General features: G+C 49.8%; 8 protein-coding genes across 8 annotated transcripts; 4 read left to right on the forward strand and 4 right to left on the reverse strand.

Moving 5' to 3' along the window:
• Positions 1–131: 131 nt before the first annotated feature.
• ABOM_001209 (acireductone dioxygenase (Ni2+-requiring)) lies at positions 132–802 on the forward strand (the record flags this gene model as incomplete). Its single annotated transcript, XM_022528339.1, has 3 exons — positions 132–161; positions 240–611; positions 668–802. 3 exons carry the CDS (start codon positions 132–134, stop codon positions 800–802), a joined length of 537 nt encoding a protein of 178 aa, XP_022393912.1.
• Positions 803–1,056: 254 nt separating this feature from the next.
• mmm1 (ERMES complex subunit MMM1) lies at positions 1,057–2,657 on the reverse strand (the record flags this gene model as incomplete). The annotated part of the gene is made up of 3 exons (XM_022528340.1): positions 1,057–2,482; positions 2,545–2,575; positions 2,642–2,657. 3 exons carry the CDS (start codon positions 2,655–2,657, stop codon positions 1,057–1,059), a joined length of 1,473 nt encoding a protein of 490 aa, XP_022394019.1.
• Positions 2,658–3,121: 464 nt separating this feature from the next.
• Positions 3,122–4,075, forward strand: ABOM_001211 (DUF1183 domain protein; the record flags this gene model as incomplete). Its single annotated transcript, XM_022528341.1, has 1 exon — positions 3,122–4,075. One exon carries the CDS (start codon positions 3,122–3,124, stop codon positions 4,073–4,075), a length of 954 nt encoding a protein of 317 aa, XP_022394018.1.
• Positions 4,076–4,439: 364 nt separating this feature from the next.
• On the reverse strand, positions 4,440–6,240 carry ABOM_001212 (transcription factor TFIIIB subunit BDP1; the record flags this gene model as incomplete). Its single annotated transcript, XM_022528342.1, has 2 exons — positions 4,440–6,136; positions 6,213–6,240. 2 exons carry the CDS (start codon positions 6,238–6,240, stop codon positions 4,440–4,442), a joined length of 1,725 nt encoding a protein of 574 aa, XP_022393883.1.
• Positions 6,241–6,619: 379 nt separating this feature from the next.
• ABOM_001213 (E3 ubiquitin-protein ligase BRE1) lies at positions 6,620–9,079 on the forward strand (the record flags this gene model as incomplete). The annotated part of the gene is made up of 4 exons (XM_022528343.1): positions 6,620–6,808; positions 6,939–7,082; positions 7,130–7,738; positions 7,799–9,079. 4 exons carry the CDS (start codon positions 6,620–6,622, stop codon positions 9,077–9,079), a joined length of 2,223 nt encoding a protein of 740 aa, XP_022394020.1.
• Positions 9,080–9,643: 564 nt separating this feature from the next.
• ABOM_001214 (urease accessory protein UreF) lies at positions 9,644–10,609 on the reverse strand (the record flags this gene model as incomplete). The annotated part of the gene is made up of 1 exon (XM_022528344.1): positions 9,644–10,609. One exon carries the CDS (start codon positions 10,607–10,609, stop codon positions 9,644–9,646), a length of 966 nt encoding a protein of 321 aa, XP_022393933.1.
• Positions 10,610–10,909: 300 nt separating this feature from the next.
• Positions 10,910–13,140, forward strand: ABOM_001215 (protein kinase COQ8; the record flags this gene model as incomplete). Its single annotated transcript, XM_022528345.1, has 3 exons — positions 10,910–11,638; positions 11,696–11,978; positions 12,035–13,140. The coding sequence occupies 3 exons, from the start codon at positions 10,910–10,912 to the stop codon at positions 13,138–13,140; spliced, it is 2,118 nt and encodes a 705-aa protein (XP_022393950.1).
• Positions 13,141–14,016: 876 nt separating this feature from the next.
• Positions 14,017–15,510, reverse strand: ABOM_001216 (alpha-mannosyltransferase; the record flags this gene model as incomplete). Its single annotated transcript, XM_022528346.1, has 1 exon — positions 14,017–15,510. One exon carries the CDS (start codon positions 15,508–15,510, stop codon positions 14,017–14,019), a length of 1,494 nt encoding a protein of 497 aa, XP_022394022.1.
• Positions 15,511–17,119: the final 1,609 nt, after the last annotated feature.

Here is a 17,119-nt window from a genome sequence, read left to right on the forward strand (position 1 = left end):
TTGGCTTGCGGGCCTTTTTTTTCTTGATTCATCCTCTGCTGCTCTTCTGTTCCTGAAGTATCTTCTCCACAGGGAATTGGAAACGCTACTCCATTATAATCTCTGAAACAAAGTCGGAACGACAAGCCACGATGAAGGCATACTGGTACGACAACAAGCCGGTAAGTTCGACAACTCCGAAGGCATTGCCCGACGCCGTCATGATCGCAAGAGGAGGACGGTAGCTAATCTTGTAACAGGGTGACCAGCGTGAGCCCCACGACTCTGGCCGTCCTGTCTCCGAAGACTACCTCGCTTCCATCGGAGTTTTCTACCGCTACCTCCCTGATATCAAGTCCGTCGATGCTTTGGCCAAGGAACGCGGATATAAGAACCGCGATGAGGTGTGCGTTTCTCCACAGGCCATGGGCGACGTGTACGAGTCGAAGGTGAAGATGTTCTTTGCTGAGCATCTTCACGAGGATGAGGAAATCCGATACATCCGCGATGGTGAGGGTTACTTCGATGTGCGCGGCCAGGAGGATGAATGGATCCGTATCCAGCTTAGCAAGGACGACCTAATCATCCTCCCTGCCGGCATCTACCACCGATTTACAACCGACGAGAAGAATGTGAGTTTGTGTCAGTTGTCTTGAATCACGTCAGGCTGTTGACCATGTACCTGTAGTATGTCAAGGCTATGCGCCTCTTCCAGGAAGAGCCTAAGTGGACGCCTCTGAACCGTAGCGAAGAGGTTGATACCAACCCTCACAGGAAGACATATCTTGGAACTCTCGGCACAACAGCTGTGGCTGCAAACTAAAAGGGATGTTTTGATAGGTTCAGGGCCAAAGCATGGATTTCGGGATGGCTCGATTTGTTTCGTGATCTACATCTTTCCAGGTGATTGGCATGGCTACATTTGACGATTGAATGTGTATATATCAAAGCAATGAGATTCATGACGAGCATTCGGTTTCGCTATGCCCTGTAGTACACAAAAAACCACGCGCTTATTACGCGAAAAGATCCTCTTTGTGAAAACATACGTTAGTATACATCAGCAAAATTAAGCCATTAGTTAGCGGCCGCACCTCCAGGTAAAGTGCCAGGCATTTGAAAGTCATCACTCATGCCACCACCGCTTCCCTCTCGGGTCATGCTATGGCTGCGAAATCCACCTGTCTCGACATTGAAGCTACTCGTTTGTGAGACAGTGTCGAACGGTGGCCGTGCCCCCATTCCTCGGAATCTCAGCCCGTCTGGTTCCCTACCGATGTCATCGGCTCGAAGTGGATTCCCCATATCGGCAGACATAGCGGACCGTGATGCTGCGTTAGAGCCAGTTTCCGAGTCTTCTGTCCGTACGCCTGTCCGGCCCATGCGAGGCCAGAGATCCGGCAAGCCTACCACTTGCACTCGGGGTTCTACTACACGTTCCTCGAACCATGAATGAACACGGGCTTCCACCAGTTGAGCGACTTTGGGTACATCCTGAAGCCTGCTACGGGAGCCAATGAGTGACCGCACTGAGAGGTCGAGTCGATAGTCAGGGAGGAATGAGAACGCGACGTTGCTTTTCGGGCTGGTTTTTGGCGGAGACTCTTCTTGTGCGTTAGGGGGATCCTGAGCAGGGTCTCCTGACCCATTGGTAGGCTGTGTTCGTGTATTAGCAGCCCCATCTGCAGTTGGGGGTGACGGTGAAGGTGACGGTGTGTGAAGGGGAGGCGTGGATGCTGGGACCAGAGATATGCACAATGTCCCTGAAAACCGTACAACGGAGATAGATAGAGCCACCGGAAGAATGGCCGAGCAAGGTTTGGGGTAGTTCAAGAGAAGGGAGGTCTCTACAGCAATAGAGAGATTGTCATCACTTAAGTCGACGTCCAACAATGCCTGAAGCCTTCCGCCGTCAGAGTTGGGATCGTCCACAGCAATGATACGACAATTGCTGAAGATTGGAAACTCTTCGCCTAAGGATATATCCGTCACCGCGATCTTGTCTATGAAGGAAGGCTTCTTTTCTGGGTTGTTCAATGCCGCAGTCAGCGAACTGAGGATCGAGGACGTAGGGTCATCTTTCAGCAAGTACGCCGTTTGCCTATACTGCGCAATAGTTTGTGCGATCAATACATTGAACCAATCCAGCGATTCCGGCTGATGCGAGGAATGATGGATCCTATGGCGGCCATGCTTTCCCGAGGGGTTTGTAGGGATAGCGCTGTAGTAGGTTTTCCGAAGAATGGATCGAGTGTTGGTAGAGGATGACGGCACTGGACGAAGAACGTTGGACGTGGACGGTTTTTCTCTCAGCGATCTAGATGTTCCTTCATTAGGGTTTATGGCGTAGATCGAATTGGAGCGTCTGTGGGTTGAAGCGCGGTGAGAAAGGCCGCGGGACGGCGGTGGAGGAGCTTCGCCGAAAATGAAGAACTTGATGAAGGCACCGATTAGCAGTACAACGGAGAGCTGCCCTAGAAGGAATCCCTGAGTGAAGGATAGACTTGATCGCCTCATTAGGTTATCATTCGAGAAATTGCTAGGGTATCTATCCAAATGACGTACGAGGATTGCGCCGGAACGGCCGAGGGTTCATCTAATCAATTTGTCACGGTTAGCTAAAAATGAAAAGAATTGCACATGGGGAGAAACAAGAGCGCACTTTGCTGAAATGTCATTTTCAGCCACTGTCAACCTTAATGACTGCTCATCACCCATTGCTGCACCAGCGTTTAGTAGAAGAAGTTGGAGGGTTTGAACTTCCGCTCGCAATTTAATTTAGACTCGTAGACTAGTCTGGACTAGCGTCAGATCTCCTTATCGCATCGATTATCACGCTTATCGCTTCTTGTTCTGTTCCTCTACCAGAAAACACAAGAACAATGAGCAGGCAGTCAGGGACAAAGGGTAATATACCCACTTAGTCTGCAGTTTCGGAGGAAACCCTTTTCTTTCCTACGGCGATTTTCAGAAATTTCACACCAAAGACACGTCTGTTTGCCCTGCCTAGTGGATAATGACAGCTGTCAACATGCCCGTAAACTAAACGCCACCACAGCTACCACGTATACAAAAGCTCCACTTCTCGTCAATCTTTTTCGCGAAACCAGCCAGCTGTCATTGCTTGGTTTACTGTCTAACTATGTATTCAATAAACTTACATACGTTCCTGTATTGCCTCCTTCTTGTGCTTCCTGCCCTCTCATATGGCAGGAATCCTCCCGGCAACAATGCCGTCCTTCTCTCCAATGTGCAGACGTTGACTCTGCGCGGAAGTCGTCTTACAACCTCTCGCCGTGTTGATCCCATCCCCCAGTTAAAATGCACGGGGCCATCTAAGAGGATATGTGACCTGTATCCTATCGATGTAATGCGGTGCACCAATGCAGGCTACGACTATGATGAAGAAGACGTCCAATGGACCTGTACCGCATCACTACCCCAGGAGTTCAAGCTTGGCTCGACAGATGTTGTCTGCGAGGGATACCGAAATGCAGATGACAAGTGGGTACTGAAAGGCAGCTGTGGTGTAGAGTACCGACTCTTGTTGACGGAACTTGGAGAGCGAAAATTTGGACGTGTACGCGAAGAAACCTGGCCTAGAATGCCGTTGAATAACAAAGGGAACGGTACGGCTTTAGTAGATATACTCTTCTTTGGGTTTTTGGGTGTGGTTTTTTTCGTGATTCTGGTAGCCATATGTGGAGAATGTTCCGGTTCGCGAGGAAACCGAAGAGGCCGTACTCCTGGTCGTGGGTTTGGTGGTGGTGGTGGCGGCGATGGTGGAGGTGGAGGTCCCTATCCTGGGCCTCCACCACCATATACCAGCTACCCGGATAGTAGTTCTTTCGCGTCGGCGCCTGCTGGACAGGGCTGGAGGCCCGGCTTCTGGACAGGTGCTATGGGTGGTGCTGCGGCTGGCTATCAGTATGGAAGAAGAAATCGCCACGAATATCCTTCTGCTACCCGGCGAACGACCTCCTTCGGCAGATGGAGTGATGCAAATGATCCTGGAGAAGGCAGCTCGCGGTCTCGTTCTCCTCAGTTCTCTACTCCGACTACAAGTACAGGGTTTGGTTCCACAAGGCGTCGGTGATATGGGGCAAGATTTATCTCAGGGGCTTCAAATGTTTCGCGCAACAAGTTATATACTCTAGCGATTTGCCTGAAACCATGCTAGACAAAAAGGAAATCCAGTCCATGAGTCAGGAATAAAACGCCATGACCCGCGAAGTAACGGAGCAGACTGATATGAACGGTAACTAGGTCGGGAAATCGTAGAAGGAAGCACAAGGATATGAAGGCAGAGCAAACAGTAATAGGACTGAACTTCTTGCCAACCACCGGGACAACAACAACACCGGATTAGGGATATCGGAAACGCCGCAAACGCCTGTCGTCAGGGTCACATTAGATACCAACACAGTCTAAATCATATCAATCAAAAGGAGCATTATATTTCAAGGAAAGTCATCGATAGTGCCCAGAATTTCTTCATTGCCACCGTTCATATCCTTAGCGGCCTGCTTCCGGCTATTGCGCTTGCTCTTGACAGGTGCAGTGCCTGGACCTTGCTCTGACGAATGATTAGCATCCGCGGCACCATCTGGATTGTTAATCAGCTCCTCTTGAGCCTGCTTTTCTTTAGCATGCTGATCCTCAATCCGTTTCTTCTCCTCATCTAGTTCTTGCTGAATGATCCTGGGATCGTCATAGATGGTGTTGGTCATCTCGGAGTAGGTTGTAATGTCAACAGCTTCCCGCGGCCCTAGCAGCGTGTCCTTGATCCGTCCCGGGTCACGGCGCTCCTCATTGTTGAACTTCAACTTGATCTGGCGCCTGGACCTTCCCGGAAATAGTTTGCTGATCATCATAAAGTCAGTACCGAACATGCGCAACCCTCGATAAAATAAATCCGTCATTTCTTCATCCCAAGATTCGGTTTTGGAGCGCTTTCCAAATGACGCCTGATTGACTTTTCGGGTAAGAGAGTTTTCTACAACATCCTCCAGTTCCCCGGCATTTCTTGCTGCATCTGCATGACGGTCGACCTGTAGCGATGCCGCATCGAGCACAATCTCCCCATTCACGATTCTCATGACTGGTCCGTTCTGTGACTTTTGGTCGCCTGAATTGCTTGTTTCCAGTGCTGGCGGCGCTGCACTTTCGTTCTCTTTGATAGGGGTCTGCTCAGTATCCTCCCCATCCTGTTGTGCTTTTTGCTTGCGTTCCAGCTCAGCCAGCTCCATCTGGCGCAGTTCAGTTTCTCGCTTAGATATCTTCCCGGTCCGTAGGTCTTTGCACAGTTCCGACATCTTGACAATACCAGGCGCAATCTGTACAGCCTCAGAGCCTTCAGGGGTCGGTTCGCGCTTCTTACGAGCAGCGCGAGGCTTCCTTTCTCTCGCCCTGGTCGCCGCATCTCCACCATTGACATCTTTAGACGGCTTCCGTTTTCTTGACTTTGTTGTCTTTCGGTTCTGTTCCGCGGGAGGCTGCGATTCTGTGGTATCCCGACTCTCTGTAGTCTCCTCATTCGTCGAGGTCTGTGTAGCTGGCGGAGTAGCTAGCTGAGGAGGCCCGGTGGGCTGCCGAGGCTCCAAAGCTGGAGTTGCAGGTTCGGCAGTTGTCTTTGCACGCTTGGAGGGCCGGGGCTCGGCCGGGGTTTCAGCGACCAGAGATGGTTCCTCGATAACTCGAGCCTCAGAGACCCGAGACTCTTCTGCTGGGGCTCGACCCTCCCTCGATTCATCAGGCGCTACTTCAATGGAAGGTAGTGGCGTGGGCTCAGCAGGGGCTGTGTTAGCAGGCTGTGAAAGGGTGAATGTGGAAAAAGAAGGCTTTCGCTTTGGACGCGGAATTGAGATCGCCGTAGCGGCAGCCTTGGGTGTCGCTGTCGCTGTGGCCGTTGCTGTCGCCGGCGGTGTTGGCACCACATCCTTTTCATGGGGAATCGCTGTGTCCGGAGCTGGTGTCTCAAGAGAAGGAGAAGGCTCGGCAGTCGAAGTAGGTTCGGGAGTTGCAGTTTGTGTAGGTGGCTGAGGAGTTTGAGAAGCCGATGCCTGAGAAGTGGCACTAGGTCTTCTAGGAGCTGCAGCCGGGGCTGGAGCGGCGCGTCGGGCAGGCGCCTTGGGAGCGAACTTCTTGCCCGACTTATCTGTCATTGAGGGTCATTAGCGCAAAGAAATAACGAAAGATGCTGACAGAAGGTGCAGTAGCGCAAAATAACTTACTAATTGCAGAACTCGAGAAGGACTTCATTGTCACCGATGTCAGTCATAGCTGAAGGCGGGGTGGAAAGAGGAGAAGCCGGGGAGGTGTTTTAGTCCGAAGACTTGAGTTGACAATAGTCGTAGTCGAGGAAAACAGATGATAATACAAGCAAAAGTCTAGATGCTGCCGCTCCTTGAACTCCTGGGGAAAGTGGGCGCAGTCACGTGGGAGGCGCTAGGGCGGCACTAATTCCCAGGCCGAAAATCCTCCTGGATTCAACCAATCTTGCTTATCTTGACTGCTTTCATCCCTCCATCCTAACAACGTCACCCTCTTCTTACGGTCGGATACTGCTGCGGCTCACACTACCATATCGTTGCTGCTCAGTGGTGACGGCTTTAAACTCCTTATGCCTTTTTAGCCACTGATGCCGGCCGCCGAAGCAACCCCCGTCGCATCCTCCGAGTCCGGTTTCGTCAAGATGGAAGACCGGAAGAGAGCTGCCACGTCTGATCACAATGATTCGGCACCACCATTGAAGAAGCAAGCGACTTCTGTCAATGGTGGTAGCAAGCCTCACCCAGATGCTGATATGCCATGGAAAGATGACTTGGAGGTGAGTTTAGGGTTAGCCGGCGTAGTGGGATTATATCATTCCAGGGGGGGGCCTTAGATACCCCTCGAACGCAGAGCCCACCACGTCGTTGGCTACAGTATTCAATACTAACTCTTGGTACCAACATTAGCGATTCCAGAAGGATGCGATATGGCGCCAAATGCAGGAGTACAAGCGTGAGAAGGTCTCTCTGGAGGCTAAATTAAAGGACATGTCGAAAGCCGCTACTCGCCATAACGAACACCTACGCGTCATCGATACATGGTATAATCAGGTCTGTAGATCAACGGTCCATATCATGGTGGTGCCACCAACTAACAGTTCCAAAAGTTGATTGATGAGGTCAAACTGCTCCTGGGCGCTGCGGAGGATATCAAGGGAGATCGGCCCATATTTCAAAGTTCTTTATCATTCGATGATGTCGACAATTTTGAGAAACATCTGAAATCACGGTCTAATGATATACGTGACATTATCTCTCGCCTTGTTAAGAATACGCCAAAATCTCCACCCGAAGTATCTGAGTTACAGAGCCAGCTCGCCAAGAAACTAGCAGAAGAGAAAGCTACTATCGCTGAACTCGACAAAGCTTTATCTGAAAAGCAGCAATTAGAAGAGAGCCTAGAAGAAGCCTCCTTACGGTACATGGTAGCCGAGAAGAAGTTGGACCGTGCACGGAGTTTGACAGTCGCCAAACTGGAGAAACAATACATCCTAGGCCCCCAGCGACCTGGGGGTGACAGTGCGTCCAGTCAACGAGAGGAACAATCGGTTTCGAATGGTGCGACACCTAGTGCCGAACGTGGCCCCGAACCAGATGAGGCACACAATAAGCTAGTAGCCATCTCGGAGAAGCAGAAAGAACAGCTACAGAAGCTGGAGGCCGAGAATGCCAGCTTACTGAGCCAAATCACAGATTTGAATATCAAGGTAAGCCATCTTTCTCCTATGGCCGGCCGAAAGCCATTGGAAACTGACTTGCCGTGAAAGCGTTCAAAACTTACCGATGATGACTATGCGCATACGGACCTATTTAAGCACATGCGATCTCAATATGATGATGTCGTGAAACGGATAAATCATTTGGAGGCAACTAATGTGCAACTGCGCGAAGAATCTGTGAAGCTACGATCGGAACGCACTGCATACCGCAATCAGGTTGACGAAGAAACGCAAAATGTTATTGCTGAGAAGGAAGCGCAGTTGATGCGAGCCGAGACGGATTTGGCGCGGATACGGAATGCACGTGATGAACTGTTGGCCGATCAGCAGATGCGGAAGGCTGCCCAGGAACAAGAAAAAACAGCTATTCTGAAGGTTCAGGAACTCGCGGAGGCCGGAAATGCTCGGATTGCTTCTCTGGAGTCGGAGGTTGAGCGACTTCGTTTGCAGGTGGAAAACGCAAAAGCCACACAAGCAGATTCCAGTGATGTTCCACTCGAGGAGTTGCGCGCCAAGTACCAGGCACTCGAACGCCAATATGCCATGCTAAACACCGAATTAGCCTCCATGCAAACTGCCTGCAAGAAATACTCTACGCTAGCTTCGCAGAAAGTTACAGATTTTAGTGCGTTGGAAGAAAAGGTGGCGCGCTTGACTGCCGAGAAATCCAAGGCCGACCAAAAGTACTTCGCCGCAATGAAGAGCAAGGAGGCCCGTGACTTGGAAGTGCGCACCCTGAGAATGCAAAACTCGAAGAGCTCAGATATTGTTTCGCAGTTGAAGGAATCCGAAGCCGTTACACGTTCATTGTTGGCGAACATGGAGAAGCAAGTTAGTGAGACCAAGGAAGCACTAAACTCTATGATGAACAAGCATCACGCTACACAGCAACAGTTGGCAGAGAATGGCATCGTCATAGAAGGCCTAAAAGGACAGATTAATGAATTGAAGACATTGTCAACGTCCAAGGATGCAACTCTGGCAAGCACTTCCAGTGCCTGTCGGCAAGCCGAGACGGAGATCGAAGGACTGAAGGCAACACTTGCGGATACCAAGAAAAGCCTGGATAATTGGAAGAACAAGAGCCTAGGGAATTCATCATCGGAATATGAGATGCTGAGGGTAAAATTACCTACCTTTTCCGCTTGCCTACAGGATATCACAGCTAACTCGAACATAGACACTAGCACTTTGTACCGTTTGTCGCAGGAACTTCAAGAATACCGCAATCAAAACCTGCGGCCACGTTTTTTGCAAAGACTGCGTCGAAGAGCGCCTTACTTCTCGTTCGCGAAAGTGCCCGAATTGCAACCGATCATTCGGAAATAATGACTATATGCACATTACCCTTTAGGATCCTTGTTCTTGGCCTAATTTCGCAAATTTCTTTTTGTACCATAGTTTCTTACACCCTCTTCGTTCTATTCTCCCAAATTCCCCCTTATCGAGTTATCTCTTTTATTACCCTTTCCTTTTCGTTGCCTTTCGCGAATCCACTTTTGTCCCCCCTGAATCATGGAAAAGGTTACGGTGCGGTGTTTTGCTATGCGGTTTAGCAGGATGGGTTTCCAAGAGGGGCCGGCGTTCGACTTGTTTCTTTTCTCTTTGCATATTGGCCAGTCAATGGCGGATCTCAGGTCTTCGGGGTTTCTTGTTCATTTGATTTCTCACTTTCTGTTCCCTTGTTCCCTTCTGGGAAGGGGTTTTCTTGGATACCCACTGCAGTGTTCCGAGTAGCATCTGGGTGGGATAGCAGGGCATGTGATGTAGGATTAGCTTGGAAGTTATGGATGAGGAAAGAGATGAAGAATGCAGCATATCAGAGTCATGTCAACCATGACAATCTACAGACAATCTACAGACAATCAGCACGCTGCTATAGAATTATGTTCATTATGAATTAAATATCCTGCTGTATAAGAGTTCATGCCGTCCGACCCAAAGGTCTAATGGAGGTACAACTTGACCCGCATCTTCTACGGGCGTATCCCACTCTCGGTCTATCCGTTCTATTATCATATCTTGTAGGCCTCTACTGGCTAAAATAGCCTGTGCTTGATATGGCCCCATCACGGAGGCGCGCACCGCAGCACTCAAGACTGCCTTCGCATGGTTCAACATGAACACATACGCTGTCTGGCGAGCATCCATGCCCATAGCCAGGCAAACGATACCCCACAAGGGTGCAAAGTGACCCTTGGGACCCAAGTCATCTGCTGTGTCAGAACACGACTTCAGGGCGTCTGAGAAGTCCTCAATGGCCTCGACCGCCTTGGCAGCAGAGCCGCCTGCTAAGAATGGCCCAGAAGCATACGTCCCTCGGAATGCCCGTTCCCAAACACCGATCAAAGCCCTCCCTTGCGCAATACTCGCTCGCTGCGCCACTACACAGGGCGTGGACGCATCCATATCGTTATCCAATGTTTCTAGGTCTTCTGGATGTCGGTATGCTGCGAGAACGTATGGTATTGACGTGCTTGCCATTGATGTGATGGATAGTTTTAAAAAGCGGTGGAAGGAAGCGGTAGGTGTGACCTTTGGAGGGAGGGGTTTATTATGCGCGAGATAAGATTCGAGACCGCTAGAATAGGCAAATGAACCCAGTGGGAGGGCAGAGTCTGATAGGAGAAATAAGGCATGACTGGAAAGTAATGGGACCGTATCTGGAAAAAAGAAGTCAGCAGTGGTCGCCGCAATGTCTGGTAACTCCTTTCGCATACCCTGGGGAAGAGGCAAGTATGAATCTCCGCCAGTTTCCTGACCGGAGGCCACCGCTAGACGAGCTTTGGCATTCTGTAGACGATATTCGAGATCAGAGATCTCTTTCTCCAGCGCCTGGGGACTCGATTTCGTGAGCATTGAGACGTGTAGCTGTATAGTTGAGGAATAAGATGGGGGAATGAAGGGAAAACGCAGCGCAAGAGGAAGGGCCGCCACTTCCTTATCTATTGCCGATTTAGTTCGCCGATAAGCATCGGAATCGCCCGATCTTGGCGGTAAGCGGTGGCAAAAAAATGGGTCTCGGCGACCGGCTTCGGGACTTCTCGTATCGAGCCAGAAGCAAACGGTTTGGTCAACCTATGACAAATTGCGCCCGTTCGTCATGCGAGCTCGTTAGACTGGAGACGACACTGCACTGATACTCTAGGATCCAATACTATGTCAGGACGGCGTCTTCTGGACGCTATACAAGTTCTCAATGTCGCCAAGTCCGTTGCGACGAAACACCTGGCGGTGCGCCAACGCCAGTTAGATTTGTTTACGAGAACGTCGTCTCTCACCAAGGGCATCAAAGAGCAAGCCGACGGCCTTGTTCTCACCGCTCAAGCGGCCGCAGCTTTGGCCAGGCGATTCAACGAACCCAGTCCTTCCGAATCGACGCCGAGGGCTCAGACCCAAAGCGTGACCGAGTCTCGCCGTGCGGCGAATGTCTCTGCCGACGACGCAAGGAGATCACGACGACAGGCGGAATACAATGGAAATGAAAGGTCGGGTGACTTGAACGTCAGCCCACAGCAGGATGTGTTCCACCAACCGTCCCAGAAGGCAGGGCCCGAGCTATCTGGACGTCCTGGTACGGAATTGCCCAAGGCTGCAAGTGATACTCAGAGTGGTTTAGTGAATGAGATTAATACGGATGTATTTCACTCCTCGGCGGATGCCGAGAAGGTTGCATCGCCTGCACAAGAGCAGGAAATCCCAGACGAGGTCATGAATCAACTCTTTCGTAGCCCTAAGGTCGCCAAATCGATTTCTCGGAAAGGTGATGTGAACATGAACAGAGGCGAACTCAAGCCTGCTGGGTCATCCACGCGTTCAGTCGAGACGGATGACATAGAGAAGCTTGGAAGTAGTATTGCAGATGATATAGTCTCGGCCAAGTCCCAGGTTCGTAGTGTCATTATCCTAGAAAGAATGGATGTATATGCTAATAGCGTTGAGCAGACAGATCCAGTGGTAATAGCAGATGCAAAACAAGCAGACACCTATAAAATGTTAGAATCGCGTGTTCCGTCATCACGTCTAGGGAGACTATGGCAATATGGTGGGCTGGCGACTTCGATGGCTTTTGGAGCTGTTGGTGAGGGTTTACGGAGAGTAACTGGCAGCAACGACGCGGATGCTGGATCTCTCATGTTCAGTCCCGGGAACATGGAACGCCTCGTCGCTAAGCTTTCGAAGATGCGTGGCGCTGCCCTCAAATTAGGCCAGATGCTGAGCTTCCAAGGTTTGTAGAGGCCTTTCGCCTTTGCTGTGCTGTGAGGACACAACTAACTGATTTAGACTCAAAGATGCTCCCCGAGTCGATCGGAATTGTCCTGCAAAGGGTACAAGACCGAGCCGACTACATGCCGGCCTCTCAGCGTGACAAAGTGCTAGCCGATAACTTGGGGCCTAACTGGCGGGATCTATTCTCCTCCTTTGATGAAGTCCCAATGGCGGCAGCTTCTATCGGTCAAGTCCATGGAGCTGTTCTAAAGAAGACAGGTCTACCCGTTGCTGTCAAAGTGCAATACCCAGGCGTGGCAGATTCTATCGACTCGGACCTGAACAACTTGTCGATTCTACTCACTGCGTCTCGTCTTCTCCCGAAGGGTCTGTATCTGGATAAGACTATCGCAAATGCCCGAACAGAACTTGCTTGGGAATGTGACTACATCCGAGAAGCCGAATGCAGCAAGCACTTTAAGGAACTCCTCAAAGATGATCCGGTCTTTCTGGTACCGGAAATCATCCCTGAGGCCTCGGGCAGACAGGTCTTGACCATGGAGCGCTTGAACGGTGTTGCCGTTACTAAGATCCAAGATTTCACCCAAGAACAGCGTGACTGGATCGGCACACAGATCATGCGCCTGTGTTTGCGAGAGATTACTGAATTCAAATACATGCAGACGGACCCGAACTGGACCAACTTCCTCTATAACGCAGAGACCAACCGCCTAGAACTGCTTGATTTCGGCGCGTCGCGCGAGTACCCCACCGAATTTATCACGAAATACATTAGCACGCTTGTGGCTGCCTCCCGGAATGATCGTGAGACTTGCCACCGTCTCTCTATTGATCTGGGCTACCTGACGGGTCACGAGTCGTCGGCTATGGTGAATGCACATGTCTCCTCCATCACTACTCTTGCCGAACCGTTCATGGGCTCTTCCCCGGATGTCTATGACTTCAGCAACCAGACTATCACAGATAGAGTCCGTACTTTTATTCCAGTTATGATCCGGGAGCGCCTGTCGCCTCCACCGGAGGAGACCTACAGTCTTCACCGGAAACTCAGCGGTGCTTTCTTACTGTGCGCCAAACTAGGCAGCCGAGTGCGGTGCAAGGAGCTGTTCGACGAGGCAATCAAGAAGGCTGATAAGGCCGGTCTCGAGATCAAGCCTTAAGATCTGAGAGCCACTGTCTAGATCTACATGTATTATAATCCGTGCAAAAGTCAACTCCTGTAAATTATATAGATAATGTAAGACTAGAGAACATGATACAATAAGATACTGCAGAATTCGCCCCTCTACCTGTGATGCGCAAATGTAGTCGCCAGAGCTTCATACATATAGCCCTGCCTGCCATACTAAACCTTCTTTCAGATGTAGAAGAGTCAGGCCCTGGCTAAATTTCGAGGACTCAGTGAGTCATGCATAGTAAAATCGCAGTACTGTTGCGTATATACAGGCCGTAGAACTGGTGTTACTATTGAATAATATACTAGAGTGTATGTACTACCCATCCAAATAATTGACGCTAATATATGCATACAAATTTAACAAAATCATTAGTATATGCCTGGGTAGCCTAGGCACGTTGAAGCTTACTTGCTTCTTAGCAGGCCCAGTTAGCATGCCATGCGTAAAACTTCCACAAAGGGACCCGAGGCTTCTAAGCTGGAGGAGCTGGGGGCTGCGCGGAAGGTATCCCACGCTTTGTACGTTTTGAGGTGCCATCACGTTTCATAGATGTGGTGCCGGTTTTTCGAAATGACACGTTCATTCCGAGGCAATGTTTGCACGCCCAAGATGCTCGGAAAGGTCTTATCAACTCGACCCGACAGAAGAAAAAAAAAAAGAAAGACGGGAAGTGAGGACAATGGCTGCGATGTTGTCCAGGGCAAAATGCAGCGTTCATATAGCCAGCATGAATACTAACATGTCTTGGAACACATCCTGTGATAGGGATGCTTTTTTTTACCACGGACAAAATACGCAGCAGTGACATGGAGGAGGCACCAATACAAATATCGCTCAAGCTAGGATGTTCCAGCCTGCTTATATCCTTGGAGTCTTCTTGTCCATGTATATTGCATTCCAGTACTTTTTCACTCCCGCGCAGATGCCCTTGCGATCCTTCCAGGAACTGAATTTATTCTCAAGTTCGCAGCCTGTCCAGAGAATTTCTTTCCAGAAATACTTTTCGACATCCGTACTAAATTTTCCAATCACTTCTTGAGGAATGGTCCATGCGCGTGTGTAGCTACCATCATCGGCGAAAGCCGGGTTGACGGCTTGCTTCTCGAACACTGTAGCTGGGTTGAATTTTGGGAAATTGGCATGGATGAAGAAGGCCCGGGGAGCAGGGGCTTTTGATCCATGAACGCGCCATTCTCCTTTCTGTGTCAAGGCGTAATCCTCAACCGGGTCAAACTGGACCATTGCGGAGCCAGCCAAGCCGCCCTCGGTGCCGTGACCAATAGCGCAAATGGGCTCAGAAACCTGATAGTATGATTCTCCGAGAGCTAGAGCAGCTGCAACGAATGTTTCCTTGTCACCCTCGCCGGATGCACCTTGAGACAAAAGTGGGTAGTAATAATCGGGGCCCCAGAAGTTATAATAAACACTGAGAAGGAGTGTCTCCATGTGGGCCTTCTTGGAAAGGAGCACCTCACCAGATTCGCTAGATTGCCGAATAGTGTTCGAAGGCATAGGTTGGGATGATATCTCGTAATAGTATGGCGAGACTGTGGTCGCCCAAAAGTCTGGCCACGTAACCATTTTCTTGGACTTGAAAGGTTCGTTCACGAAGAGTATCTCTGGTTGATGTATGGGAAATGCGTCGGCATCCAGGAACAGGATTTCCTCAAAAGAAGAGAACATCATGGCGAACAGTTTGAATTGGTATTTCTGGATATCCATAACCTTTGGAACAGCATCCAAGATATGGGAAAGCACCACGCATCGTGCATTGAGAGATGGAAGAACCACATCGCATATATATTTCTCATACTCATCCTCATTGGCAAGGAACACTTCGAGTGGCAGTTCTGAGCCTGTCCTCCGAAGCATCCGTAGCGAGATGACCAACACAGGTAAGTATTCGCCGCCTGCGGTTGAAACTAACCCTCTGGTGTTGGGGACATAGTGCAGCATGGGTGGCTTCGCCTTAATCTCCTCGACGAACCCAGTATGAGCTTGCTTCATGGTTTCAACGTGATCGTCCAGCATGTCCAGTACCTCGGGCCGGAAGTCAGGGCTCGCTTGCTCGAACCTAACAGACGGCGCCATTTCCAGTCGCAGTGGCGGTTCACATTTTGGCTGGTAGGTAGCCAGAAGAGGCTGAAATTGACGCCAGAAGCTGATATGACCTTCCGGCTTAGTCAATACTACGGCCGGTTCGTTGGATGGTGTTGCCTTTGTAACTGCGGATTGCGCTTGTTCTGCATAGAAGATGCGCTGCCAGCGCAAGAAGGAATATGTGACGAAAGCTGCGAGTGCAGCCGCTAACAGCAATGTTCGCACCCGCGAAAAGGGTCGAGGGAAAATCATTTCACCTCTCCCTCTCCTTGTCTACTTCCTATGTCCACTTCTCTCAACGGTCTGCGTGTGACTTGATTATTCTCCTTTCCTCTGTGGTCGAGAACCTTTCCCCTGAGATCTGGAGCAATCGTCGCCGTCGATTTTCAAACTCTTCCTATAATCGTTGTTTTTTTTCAGGAGGGGGGAAACGGAAAATCGCTGCAAGGTGACGTATTGGAGGGAGAGCCCGTCAGCGCATCGGAGACAGATCACCGCGAGTATGTGATGATGACTGATGATATAATCGATTCAGGGAGACCGGGACGAAGGACACACAAGAGAGGACGTCGAGAAGAATTCGAGGACTCAAGAGGTGTGCGATCAGAATACGAAGTCATGAGGAAACACGATTTAATTTAACTCAAGACAAGCTAAAATTCCAGGGTTTATTGATCCATGCGCGAGGACCCACGTGTGCTCCGTCATGGAAATTGTGGTATTTTTGACCGCCTGGTACTGGGTATTTATCATCTCGGCGGGGAAAGGGTCCAGTTGTTATCGATAAGGCTTGGTAATTCCGATACCGCCTTCTGCCACTGTTTTAAGGTTCTAGGAATTAGTACGGAGTACTGCCAACTCAAAATGTTAATTCTACCTTGCATATTGATGTGATCTATAAACACTTCATAGAATCGAAAGGCCTGTTAAGATACATAGACATATCCTTGTCTCTCCTGGTCAGTCATAGAAATCTTCATTTGAATCCTGATTGGATTCTTCCTCCTCCAAGATGGTGGAAGACAGAAGCCCAGCCTTTCTGTTTTGCCTACTGCTGCCGGCCAAGTACTCGTTGAGTGGACTATATCCTCTCTCCAGAATGTTTCCCTTCGGCCCCTTGATGGTGCGGGTCGGATGAGCTTGGGATGGACGAGGTAAAGGGTACGTTAGCCCCAGGGACTGGTTCAAAACCTCCACAATGAAGGAACTCGTATAGTACAATAAAAGCCCCAGTGATACTCCTGTGAGTATGGCTACCAAGACAAAGGTCAGAAAAGCCTGTAAGAAATGTCAATAACCATCCCCTTTTGAGCTATTGGAGCCAAGCAAATTGTTATTTAATGCAAGTCGCCATCCAATGACTTCCGTACCTCAAATTTTAAGATTAAGCTGAAGGGCAGAAGGGCACAGCGAAGGGTGAATTGTCCCAGTTTCACCAATGGTGTTGCCAACAGTCGCAGTATTCGATATCCGTAGTATATGAGAAAGGTAACAGGATATAGGAGTATCCATTGCGATACTGCGGTTATCGCTGAGACCACAGACATTGATGCACCGTGAGATATTCTTAGCTACCAAAGAGAGTTCTTCATTATGTATGAGAATGCTTTATGCGACAATGCCAGATTATAGGAAAGAAGATTGATGGATGTGAATTGATCCTTTTCATTCCTCCTAGATACATAAGCTTCCATAGGCGGTAGTCTCCGGCAGAATCGTGTAGATAAGAACTCTTGTCTGAACGAGCTGTTGACCTGTTCCGGTTTCACGCGAGCTCAGATGTAAGACTTGTACTTCAAGACACTACTGTTGAGCTATATGGCATAGGAATGCGAGGAATACTAACGATGGCTATTCCTTG

Source organism: Aspergillus bombycis (assembly GCF_001792695.1).
Source record: "Aspergillus bombycis strain NRRL26010 chromosome Unknown contig00004, whole genome shotgun sequence".
NCBI lineage: Eukaryota > Fungi > Ascomycota > Eurotiomycetes > Eurotiales > Aspergillaceae > Aspergillus > Aspergillus bombycis.